The sequence below is a fragment of the Delphinus delphis genome, chromosome 19 (assembly GCF_949987515.2).
Source record: "Delphinus delphis chromosome 19, mDelDel1.2, whole genome shotgun sequence".
Lineage (NCBI taxonomy): Eukaryota > Metazoa > Chordata > Mammalia > Artiodactyla > Delphinidae > Delphinus > Delphinus delphis.
In genome coordinates this window covers 11,489,372-11,502,557 of record NC_082701.1, presented here as the reverse complement: position 1 = coordinate 11,502,557, position 13,186 = coordinate 11,489,372, and the positions used below count along the sequence as shown (strand labels likewise).

The following is a 13,186-nucleotide window of genomic DNA, read 5'->3' as shown; positions in this document are numbered from 1 at the left end:
GTGAAATGATGAAAACTAAGAAAGAAGCTTTTAAGTCAGGGTGGGGCGGGTGGGGGTTTACCTTCAAAGGACAAATATTAAGACTCACAGCCAACTTTATAACAGAAAGGACAGAAGCCTGAAGATGAAGGAGAAACACTTTTAAACTTGTTTAAACTGAAAACAAAAACTAAAAACCAAAACAAACAAACAAAAAAACACCCCTTTACACCAAAAGAAAGAAATTGCTATAGAATTCTGTGCCCAGCAAAGTTATCCTTCAAAAATCAGACACAGGTAAAAGTAAAACATTTCCAGATGAAGAGAAACTAAATAAATTTGTTTCCAGCAGACTCGTGCTAAAAGAAACATTAAAGAAAGTTTTTCAGGTTGAAGGAGAATGACCCCTGGCAGAAGGACAGAAATGCAGGAAGGAATAAAGAGTGTCGGAAAGGGTAAATAAATGGATATATCTAAATAAATATTGAGTGTATAAAACAACACTACTGTCTTGTAGGGTTAAACTAAAACACATGACACTGACATCACAGTCAGGGGGAAAGTGAGTAAAGGCGGGAGGTGTGATGTTTTGAGTTTCCTGCACTGTATGAAAAATGGTAGAAGCACTAACTTAAAATACTCGTGTGCAGAGACCTCTAGAGCTACACTAAACCAACACATAAGCTGATATATCAATACATGCTCATACAGTCTTCAGTGTGTCACTAACAGAAGGGGAAGATGGGATGATATTATAAAACCTGATTGCTACAAAAGAAGTCAAAATAGGAGAAAAAAGCAATAAAACCAGGTGAGACAAAAATAAAATAAACAATGAAATGCTAGGCTTAAACCCAGATGTGTTGCTAATTACATTAAATGAAAACGGACTAAACATTCCCATTAAAGGACAAGAAAGCCCTGTAACCCGGTAGGTGAATGCAGCCTCCAGAAAGCCTGTGTGCTCAGGGCCTCCTAGGGCAGCTACACTCCTGGCTGCACCTCAGACGGGCCAGGTGGAGGAGAGGGCAGCTTGACAGAACCAGCCTCAGGTCACCCTAGTAAACTAAGACTAGCCCATCCTTTACTCATTCATTTGAACCCCTACTGAGTGCTTTGGGGATATGAGGGCAAGTCAGCTGCTTCCTCTGGCTTCAAAACAAAAGTCCTGACAGACCAAGACAACAGCCAAAGGAATAAAAGATCAGGTCCCAAGATATTAAAAACCTGGATTCCTTCTTCCCTCAGAGGCAGACATCCCTGCTGTGGCCCTAGGTGCACTCTCAAATGTTCCTTTGCAAAGCTGGGGCCTGCTCTTTCCTGGAGTCCCCTCCTGCCATCAACAGTCTCCAAGGTCCCCCACAGGCCCACCAGCCCGAAGCCCTCCCTTACAAGCCCAGTGGAATTCCACAAGGTCCCCGGTCAATCGCTCTGTTTTTTCTCCCTCAGTTTAAAAGGTGACAATTTTCGTATCTGCTGAGTAGAAACATACTCAAATTAAAACAAGGAATAGTAGAGTTTTAAAAATAAAGGCGCTTCTAATCTTCAAGATGACTAAAACACTGAGAGGAACTGTATAATCCCTATCTCCTACTCCTGTGTGTCCTGCAGAAATCAGACCCAATGCTGTCCAAAATGCTTGCCTCTAAAAAGATCATCTGACTTTAATCGTTAATACAGACTATTCTGTCTCATTAAATAGATAAGAATAAACTCTTGTTGGAGCGAGAGCATTTTAAAGTTGAAATGAATTTTAGAGATTTATCCAAGGTCGCAAGTATTCAGTGCAATTAAAACAGGTCTCCTGACTCCCAGGCAAATGCCTGTGTTAACTGTTAGGGAGTTTTCACTAAGTACATTAATTAAAGGCAGCTTTGTAAAACAAGAAATTTCTTTAGGGCAATGAAGGCAGGAACACCCTTTCCCCACACTAAGCTACCCCACCCAGATCGCTCTCCCTCTGAGTTCCACATCTGCAACTCTAGGATGAGTATGGAAAAGTATAGACACCACTAGTTAGATGGTCATCTTCCTGAAAAGAGGACAGTAAACTAATGGTCACTTCCATTACCTGCAACTCTCTTCGTCAATGAATTGGGTGTTCACTTACCTACTTTTTATGTATTAAAAACAGTGACTTTTAACAATGATGAAAATATTAAAATTATAAGTAAAACCACTATTTCCTCTCATTTGAGGCTATACCAAGAACCTATAATTATTAAAGAAGTGTCGCCCTCACACTTGCATTCAGCCCCAAAGTGTCCCCTCACACACCTGTGACCCACAGCCAGCTGGAGTCTACACTGCATGTACACACCCCCAAAGCACTGGGACCACTTGGACAGGTACAAGTATCAATTTTAAGATGATTAGCCATCTCTGTTCTTTGGGTTGTAAACCCCTTTAAGACAGGCTGTTATCTTCTGACTACAGGATCCCTCACATTAACAGTTAAGGTGCTATACATAACCGATGTTTATTTTTTTCAAGATGTTTATCTTTTTTTTTCCTTAGAGTATTCACTATAACACTTTTCCTTCCACTAAGACAAACTGATTTCTCACCATTTGTTGTTTTTCTTGGGTTAAATGCCCCTAGTAAGCTTAGCTACTTTAATGCATGGAGCTGGTAAACAAAATCAAAGGGAACAGGTTTGCTGAGCAGAGACCCTTCCACCTGCCCCCCACTGCCTCAGGGTGGTGACTGCAAAGATTGCGCTGCCTCAGGCTGCTGCCCTCTGGGCGGTGCTCCCCACTAAACAGCTCTCACTGCAGTTGGTCCTACAGACAGAGGGACCAGCCATCTCTGACAGACTCAAGTCAACCTCTGTGGAAGGGAGAGTAACAAAAGCTGACCCCAAGGCATAAATGGCTGAAGGAAGGCCCCGGGCAATAGCTTCTCTAGCTGCTTACATCACACACACACACAATGCATGGAAACAAGAGAGTACAGAAGTGGCAGAACGTACTGCATGTGGATTTCACAACCCAGGCTGGTAACATGTGGGTCCTTCTGCCTCACAGTCTCATTCCTACACGAAGTGATACTTGGAGAACAGGTATTTTAAATCAGATGTCTATTATTAAAGTCATACATAGTCATGATTTTTAAATGCAAGTTGTACGGGATTTAGGGTAAAAGTCTTCTTCTGCATATACCCCAAACTCACCATGACAAATGTTTTGTGCATCATTTCAGGGATTATCTGTGTAACTACATGTTGGTGGGACTAGAATTAAGCAACACAGCAAGATGCCACAAGGCAAGTGGAAACAGTGAACAACTAAGGGAGCCACAGGCTCATCTCCCATTATGTTCACTCCAGGGCACTTGAACGAGTGGAAGGATGGGCAGATCAAGCGACCGACCAACCTACCTACTCATACATATACACGAACACAACCATGTACACAGATGTCACACACACCTACACTATTAATCTGACAAGAAGAAACAGCTGAATTTCTGTAAGTTACATATGCATATTCTAAGACTGCTGAATACATTTTATTTTGTGCTTTGCTTTTTAAACTTACCATATTTCAGTATCTTCTCACAATAGAAGTCAAATAGCCTTAGAATTCTGTGTTCCTCCAAAGTTTGAAATCTTTTGGAGGGAGGAGGAGTGGGAGAAGACCCCTGTGACAACATTCTCAATTTCTTCTACATTTATTGATTCATTTTGAGTTTCTATCTTTTCTGAGGTCAATTATGGCCATTTGATTTTCCTAGAAAATTATGCCTTTCATACAGGTTTTCCAATTTATTTGCAATGTTTTGCAAAGCACTCCTTGATGATGCTTTCAATTTCCTCAAATCTTGAGCTATTTCTCCTCAATCATTTATGATCTCTCCTTGAATTTTATTGAAATTTGGCTTTTTAGCCAAATTTTAATCAAAACAAAGCTTATAACTAAAAATCTATCAAGGAACCTGCCCTACATGCAGCCCTTTAAAAGAGAAACTTCCTTGATGACACTGACACAAGTCCTATATAACCCTCCTGGCTGGGCCATGTGCTTTACATCCTGTTCACAGCAACATTATTCATAATAGCCAGAAGGCAGATAAAACCCAAATGTCCATCAACAGATGGATAAACAAAGTGTGGTCTATTCAGCCAATGGAATGTAATTCACCTATAAAAAGGACTGAATTACTGATACATACAACAACATGAAGCACATGGATGAATCTTGAAAACATCATGCTAAGTGGAAGAAGTCAGACACATAAGGCCACACAGTGTATGATCCCATTTATAATTTTACGCTATGCGAACTTTATCTTAATTTTTTTAAATCTCCATTATATATCACACCAACAAGTAACTCCTTGACATTTAAGAGGGGGTGTCCAGAAACCATTGTGAAGCCCCAACTCACGAATATCACTGAGACATACAGTCTCCCCTGTAAAATGAAATCAAGTATAAGAGAAGTGGCCATTCCCCTCCAATCCATTCTCATTTCCCCCTTGATCAGCACTCTCTCATTTGGCTGGAATATAATTTGACAACTCTTCACAGTTACACATGGTGAGCATACGGTGGGCTCCTTGCCATCTCCAAGTTTCACATTCCATTCTTTAAAGCACCACATCTTCTACTTTCTGACTTAGAACCAGCACTTCCTCAGACATCTTTATTTCCATCCTCACACGTTCTCCAGAGCTGTTTACACAGAGCCCTGCATCTTGGGCCTCCAGGTTAACTCAGGAAACCAGCCCTGCACATGAAATCTGTGAATGCCAGACATCTGAGCTGCAGTCTTAGTTTCAAACTGACAGCATTTGGTCCTCATTTGCAATTTGTCACACACACAGAGATAACTGTCTTGTTAAAAGGAACATGAAGATGAGAGACGACGTCCTGGAGAGGCTAGTTAAGGACAGAGTTAAGCCTGTATTTGTCTCTAAAAATACAACCCCTTCAAGTAGGTCAGTTCATAGAGGAGAGCAGGGAACAGAGGTGGTTAGGCAGGAGCGGGGAGCTGGAGAGAGGGTGTGCCCCTGGGGGATGCCTTTGTTTGCCATCTTCCACAGAGAGGGCCTCCAACTCATGGAAAGTAGGGATCTGTCCATAGCACTGTGGCCCCTCCTGGTGCAGACACTTTCCCCATTAACCCTCCTTTCACACTTACAAATCTTTTTTTTTTTTTAATTTGTTTTATTTATTTATTTTTGGCTGTGTTGGGTCTTCGTTGCTGCGCGCAGGCTTTCTCTAGTTGTGGCGAGCGGGGGCTACTCTTCGTTGTGGTGCACAAGCTTCTCATTGCGGTGGCTTCTCTTGTTGCGGAGCACGGGCTCTAGGCACGTGGGCTTCAGTACCTGTGGCTCGCGGGCTCTAGAGTGCAGGCTCAGTAGTTGTGGCGCACGGGCTTAGTTGCTCCACAGCATGTGGGATCTTCCTGGACCAGCGCTCGAACCTGTGTCCCCTGCGTTATTAACCACTGCGCCACCGGGGAAGCCCACACTTAACAAATCCTAAAAGTTAAGTAGCAACTTCTCAAAGTTACATTTCTAGGAAGTAGCAAAGCCAAAATCCAACAAGCCCAGGTTCTCTGCCTGGTTACCAGGCCGTGAACTCACCCCTCCCCAGAAAGAGCCAGAGTTCTTCTAGTCCCAATAGGCTATTCATCCTCCAGATGGGCTGCAAAATGATTTCCTTCTTCTATTTTAATGTGTTTATTGTGTTTTTAAAAGAATGCCCAGGTCAGACCTCTGAGGGTTGGCGGAGGGATGGCCAGGTCTTTATGCTCTCTTAGGAAAAGTAGTCAGAGATGGATTTAGTAGGGGAGTTTGGCTAAGATGCTTCAGAATCTAAACTCCACATCCAGAGGCTGTTTCCAATACCTTGGACTCTGGGGACAGGGCAAGACGGAGGTGTGTGGGCAGGGCTAAAGAGAAGACTTTCAGCTGATGAGCATAAATCAGAATTCTCACTGAACCCGGTACATGGAAAAGCTGTCAGGTGAGCAGTGATTGAAAAGAGGGGTAAAGATGAAGTCTGGGAACACTGTCAAGGCCAGAGCAAAATATAAATAGAATGTTTGTCACAGGTACAAATCTTAACATTCCGGGCAGAAAGCAATTAAGTGAAACTGTGAAAACATAACAGTTAACCCCAAGAAGACCAAAAGACTTTGTCTACAATGTCATGCAAATTTAATGAGTACAGGATGCAAAGTGCTTCACAGCAGCTACTGAATTATGTAAACTGTGAGCCATTCATCCACAATTCTGCCTTTGGCTATGAGTCCTTATTTGCAGTTTGTCACAAAAACACAAACAAGCCCAACCTTAGGACCCAAGGAAAGGAAAGGGCTGGTAAAGGCAAGAAGAGGGAGAGTTGGCTGGCCTAGGGGACAGCAGAATGCGAATGACAGTGTGACAATGGCATTAGGAGGGCTCTCGATCTCCCTCACAGGGCCATTTTCACTGGCTGAACTGCAATGTCAATTTGGGACTTGGACTTGGCCCCAAGCAGCTTCACTACAAGAAACAATCCACCTTGGTCTATTCTACAGATCTCTTTGGAGCACCTCCCAGGTGGGAAACATAGTCCTAGGGCAAACTTGGTTTCTTCCTCGAGTTTCTACATTTGACTCTGAAAATCCCAAGAAAAGGGAGAACCCACTTGCGTAAGGTTCTTTGCTGCATCCCTGTAGAGAACGCATTCCAAAGCACTGAAGGAGGCAGGTAAGGAGAGTTGTCTGTATTAACAATACCTGCTGCTCAGGCGCCACAGCCTGTGAGTCACAAGCACCGTGACCACCCCAGGAAGGAGGCCAGCAGCGGCAAGTCACCCAGCAGTGCAGTGGGCTACAAAGCCCGACCAAGCAAACTGGACTGAGAGCCCGTTCCCTAACACCCACCAATTCTACGGTCAATCCCAAGTGCCTGGCAGCTTGTCTAGAGGCCATGGGGTTCCCTCTCCTTGGGGCGGGCAGGTTGAGCTGTCAGGCACATTTTTGGGAGGAGGCAAGGAGCCTGACTCCAGAATCCTAACCACAACCCCACCAGGAGACACTGCTGCACAGAAGTGTTAGGGTCTGCAAACAGCAGCTGTGCCTAAACCCAAAGGACGAGCTGGCAAATGCCCAAAACACAAACGAAGCTGTCCACTGGCCCTGGCAACCGGCTTCCTCCTCAAACTCTCTCCTCCCACCGTGAGGTAGAATCGTCACTGCAGTTCATTCACGCATGCTCTGAGAGGATGCAGACGACTCTGTGATCAATACGAAGGAAAGGGTGATTGTCACTTAAATTAAAACGCAACAATTATTTCTGCTCTGATGATGGCCCGGGTGGTGAAGTCTTGCTTTGTTTCAGGAAGACACCTGTCCCTACACATATTCCACCTGGCAGGAAACTCTGTGAAAACGCATCTGTCTAACGGTAAAACCAACTTTCATCCCTTGACCGCTTGACAGAGACTTGAGAGGCATGATGAACTGAAGGGAAGGCTGAAATTGAGAACCTGCTACATGCAATGCACCAAATGTCCTGCATGTGGTAACTAAGATTGGTCCCGCGAGGATTAACTGAGGCTGTCCAGCACCTCGGCTTCCCCCACAGCCACTGTATGGGCCGCCTGAGGCCTGGCTGGAGGAGGGCGCATCACAGCAAGGTGCCAAAGGGCACTTCCGTCCCCTTTCGTGGACATGCACACCGGACAAAATGGGCTCAGTCAGGGTCACTTCAGACACCTGCCGGCAGTGGAAGCCTTGCCAAATGTCTTCACCTACCTTAGGAAGTTATCGATATTCCCATTACATTTGTTTTCAAGCCACCCAGGAGAACCGCATTTCAGCCCAAGGAAAGGTGCTGTGGCTTCGCTGGTGGCTTGGAAACTCTTTGGGGAAAGAACAACGGAGAGACAAGACCCTTTGTTTGCCATCTTCCACCAGCCCCAGCCCCTAAATCACACCCTGTACTAAACTGCCAGAACCCCCAATTTGTTAGTAAGTCTTAAAAAGATAAATTCTTCACTGTAGACGCTCAGCTTTATAATCTCCTGCTCCCATCTCCCAATAAAACTTTCAGTTAAGACTTATGTTGAACTGAGTGAGGTTTATTTAACTGCAGGATTTTCAGCTGAAACAACAGTTGGCATTTTTCCTTCAATCTCCCGCAGAAACACAAATTTATGTACCTACAAGGTAATAAGGCAAAGTCTTAAATTTAATCAGAAGAAATATTTCACCCATGGCAAACTGATAAATTATTTAGAAAAGGGCTCAATCGGCCTGTCAAGGAAACCTGGGCCAGATAGTCTGGCAGCTTCAGAAAAAAACATCATCGTCATGGTTTCTCTAAACTCCTTCTTGACCCCAAATCACCTTTATCAAAATGTTTAATCTTTAATAGTTAAAGCTAGAAAAGTAAAGAGGAAAAACCAGAAGGATTTTAACCAGGAAGGATATCAGCTCATCAAGGTATCACTCTTATGATGCTGACAGGTTTTCAGTGGTTGATTTTCTGCACTCCCTGGACGAGATGGAAGTCACAGGATTCCCCAGCCTGCTCCCATCCATGGCAATGTGGAGGCATGCAAAGATTTCTGCAAACACTAATGAAAATGACCTTATTTCCAGTGGCCCAACCTTTGTGAGTCTTGCAGTACAGGACACAGAGAGAGAAAACCAGATCTATGGGTATCTACATCAAAGGTCTAGAAATTTAATAACGTTCCCATTGTTTTATTGCAGATGCAACCAACCTCTCTTTATTACTGCAGAAAACTCGAGAGCCCTGTAGAGTGCAATGAAGTGGTGTGTGTTTTGCTCTGCAATGTTTCAAAGGACCCTGATTTATAGTTAGGAACCAGGCGCCATGCACAAACATCTGAGCTTGGTGACTGCCTCACATTTTGTGCAAACTCTATGAGGAAGCATGAGGCTGCCACACTCTGAAAACCACACCATCGGATGCCAGGCCTCCCTCCCTCTCCCGTAACCCACGTGAAGGGGTGCAGAACAGAGAAGCGTGCACTTGCACCAGGACACGTGCCATTATTGCCCAGTGAATACTGCACAGCCCCATGACTGATACCAGCGAGCCAGTCAGGCATCCCGCTGCACTGTTACCTTAGGCTTGTCTCTGAAATATATAAGTCCCACTAAGAGTCTGTAGTAGCAACATTTTAAACATTTTTATAGTACTTAAAAATGAATGTAATGGTCTTGGCATTCAAAAAAGAAAATATTAAGGATTCATTGTTGTGTCTGCTTCCTGAATGCAGGCAAAAGATCTCACCCTGTCTGCAGGAACTGCTTCTTTCTAGGCTATAGCTGATACTTTATTCCAATTCTACTTTATAAACCAACCCAGATGGAATCCCACCCCACACTGGTACGCTGGCACCTTTTCCTAGGCATCCAATAATCTGTAAACATTCTCCCTCATCAGCCCTTTGAACTCTCTCCCCTTCAAAAAATTACATTATAGATCTGTTCTTGAAATCTCACTAACTTTAACAAATTTTCTCAGACTAACAACCGTCTACCCAGAGGACTATACTCCTTTGTACTGCTACTGGCCACCCAAGGTTAGCCCTCCCACTATCCTGGGAAGGTAATTTCTCTGTCCTATATGTGATTCTACACTGTCATTTTTGGATCTGCAATCATTTCTCTCTATATAATGTTACCTGCCTTACACGCTAATGCCTCTTCCTGATAGCATGGAAGAGATCTGCTCATAGACAGAAATTTAGATTAAAAATAATAATAATCCTAGTGTAGAAGATTCCATTTACTGTCAGCTAGCATGAACTTACTAATACCTACCAAGCTAAACTAATAATAAAGCTAGCAGTAAATCAACTCTTAGCACACATACACACGCACAAAAATTACACACCACACCAAATGTAATGAACATATGTCTTGATATACTAAATATGCATTCTAAAAGACTGTATCTTCTATATAATAATTCTTTAAAAGGAAGAAAGTAGTTAAAACAGCAGATACCCTTCCTATGAAGAATACAATCAGTAGATCTGGTCACGTTCTTTTTTAAACAAATGTGTCTAGCAAAGAGCAAAAGCATAAAGTCAAACCCAGAGGAGGGTCAGAAGTAGCTAAGTCAGAAAGGCATTCTTTTAAATTTTAGTAGTGCTGGTTCTCAACCTTCCATCTGCCAGTGACATCGTGTCTTCCGATATTACCTGTGCACGTTGCCCCATGTGGACGATAAGGTCTGTCTACGCCTCTCACTCACCCCTAAGTGCCTGTCTAGCCTGGAGTACCTTCAAAGTCCTCAAAGAAACTATTTTCTACTGATAACATGCGGCATCTCAACTATTTTTAAAGGAACACACCATCTAAATATCTTTCTGGTCCTCATCCAAGCCCCAAACACACTGTACTCTCAAGAAAAATGCTACTGAATTTTTATATAAACCACCAAGAGGTAACAAATTCAAGGGAGGAAAAAGCAAAGCCTTTAGACATAGATGAAAATCTCCACTAAGAAACTGCCTTCTAAAGAACAAGAGCCCAAGGACTTCCCTGGCGGTCCAGCGGTTAAGATTCCACGCTTCCACTGTAGGGGGCACAGGTTCAATCCCCAGTCAGAGAACTAAGATCCCACATACCACACAGAAGGAAGGGAGGGAGGGAGGAAGGGAGGAAGGAAGGAAGGAAGGAAAGAAAGAAGGGAGGGGAGGGGAGGGGAAGGGAGGGGGGAAGGGAGGGGGAAGGAAGGACAAGAGTCCATTACTACTGATTTGAAAAGTTAGAAATGCAAAGCACAAGGACACAGCAGCGGCACAGAGATATTTTGTGACATTAGTCACCTGGCACCATAAGCAACAGTAAAAAAATTACCAAGGGCACCATCACAGGCAGGAACAAATTTATTCCTGGCCATTCTCTGCTCTTGGAATGTAAATAATCCATGAAGAATTCCTAAATCCAGATCACGTGGATAAATAATCCACGAACGAAAATGCCAGACAGGCAAGTGTTTGCTGGTTCTCCAAGACATTCCCATTAGGCTTACGCCCGAAATGGAGAAGCAAAGACCCATGGGAGGCATGCCGGCAAGGCCACCTGCTCACCACCCCCTCCTTGTCACGTCCTATAGATAATTCCAGAACCAGCATCACACAAAGCTGTATGGAAAGGCACCTCCATAAACACCCCAGATTTCTAATTTTCTATTAGAATTATTAAATCCTCAAACTAGTTAATGAGAAAGACTAAATAAAATATGTCTTCGGGCGGTTTACAAATAACTTGAGATCTAAAGGCAATCTGACAGAGTTGTTATATTCTATACCACTTTTCTTTTTTAAAAATGGTAAGATATAGGCAACAGAAGACACAGTAACTGGTAACTGACTCCCTAAAAAGAACCTTACCTTTTGAATCAAAGGCAAAGCATATAACAGGTGTCACCTTTTGAATGCTGACTGCTTTTTTCCTCAACTATTTGAAAATTGAAGATGGGAGAAATAGCCCTAAGTAGTTGAGGTTGCAGAAAATGACTGAAAATACATTTCCTGTGTAAAATAAAAACCGCGATTTAAGAGTAACATGAAAAACACTTTTACTTTTCCAAATATTTCAGGGGAAAGCGTAGGCAAAATAAATAACAGACCATCCAATTAATGGCTCATACTAGGGCATGTGCTTCATTATGAATCCATGGAGCACATCAACAGACAGAAAGGGGTTGCAAGCCTGCCACGGGGAGTGTCCAATCACTGGATTATATGAGGTGAGGATCTGGATTCAAAGATTGTTTAAAACCAAGAAACTAAATTTCCCTGTAAGAAAGAAAAAGGAAAGCAAATAAAGAACTTACCCTTGGCTGCCAGTTCTCGTACTGCTTCTGTAAATTCGCACCAATGGTTTCCAGGGCTTTCTGAGGACCCATTGACAGAGGATCTGGGAAAGCAATGAGAAGGAGAAAGTTCTTTATTTGTGCATTTCCTCCTTGCTAAATCTCTCTTTCAGAGTTTCCTCTCACACAAGTCACTTCAAAGTCACCTCTGACTAAAGACAACACAACAGGGCTTAAGGTTTACCTGTGTTTAGCCAGACTTATGGAACCGCTAAGGCACCCGAATAGACTGAAAAGCCACAACTCTTCACCTTTCTAGAGAAAATTGTTTTTATTAACATCACTGGCCCCGTGATTGTTTCCTTTCATCCACGTTTGTTATTTCAGCACCTATGGTTCTCTTGCCCTCTTACTGCTTTATCTTGTGCTCCTATTCAGGCCCAGGCTGTGATTCTGTGGAAAAGAGACCCACCCTGTGGACAAGGGGTCCTGTACACCTATTCATTCTGGGTTTACCTATTCACTTCAGGAGGAGCTTCTAGAGCAAATAACTCTAGACCAGCAAGTCCTGAAATTTATCTGGTCTTGAGTCCTTTTCACACTCTAAAATCGTGGAGTGTCCCAAAGAACTTTTGTTTATGTGGCTGTACCTATCGGCATTTACTATATTCAAAATTCAGATGAGAAAATTTTAAAATATATCTTTATTCATTTAAAAGTAATAGCACTCTGTATGAGTCTCTAGATCCATCCACGTCTCTACAAATGACTCAATTTCGTTCCTTTTTACGGCTGAGTAATATTCCATTGTACATAGGTACCACATCTTCTTTATCCATTCATCTGTCGATGGGCATTTAGGTTGCTTCCATGACCTGGCTGTTGTAAATAGTGCTGCAATGAACATTGGGGTGCATGTGTCTTTTTGAAAGATGGTTTTCTCAGGATATATGCCCAGTAGTGGGATTGCTGGGTCATATGGTAATTCTATTTTTAGTTTTTTAAGGAACCTCCATACTGTTCTCCATAGTGGCTATATCAATTTACATTCCCACCAACGGTTCAAGAGGATTCCCTTTTCTCCACACCCTCTCCAGCATTTGTTGTTTGTAGATTTTCTGATGATGCCCATTCTAACTGGTGTGAGGTGATACCTCGCTGTAGTTTTGATTTGCATTTCTCTAATAATTAGTGATGTTGAGCAGCTTTTCATGTGCTTCTTGGCCATTGTATGTCTTCTTTGGAGAAATGTCTATTTAGGTCTTGTGCCCATTTTTTGATTGGGTTGTTTGTTTCTTTAATATTGAGCTGCATGAGCTGTTTATATATTTTGGAGATTAATCCTTTGTCCATTGATTTGTTTGCAAATATTGTCTCCCATTCTGAGGGTTGATTTTTGTCTTGCTTA

The 13,186-nt window shown here is 42.9% G+C and overlaps 1 protein-coding gene across 5 annotated transcripts in view; it reads right to left on the bottom strand.

Annotated features, from left to right (window-relative positions):
• The window catches only part of RPTOR (regulatory associated protein of MTOR complex 1), a 344,118-nt gene that overhangs the window by 234,967 nt on the left and 95,965 nt on the right, over window positions 1–13,186 (bottom strand). For all 5 annotated transcript variants that reach the window (XM_059998020.1, XM_059998021.1, XM_059998025.1 and 2 more), the window contains exon 3: window positions 11,800–11,882. In XM_059998020.1, the coding sequence (XP_059854003.1) occupies window positions 11,800–11,882 (83 nt within the window). The remainder of the gene's footprint in view (window positions 1–11,799; window positions 11,883–13,186) is intronic.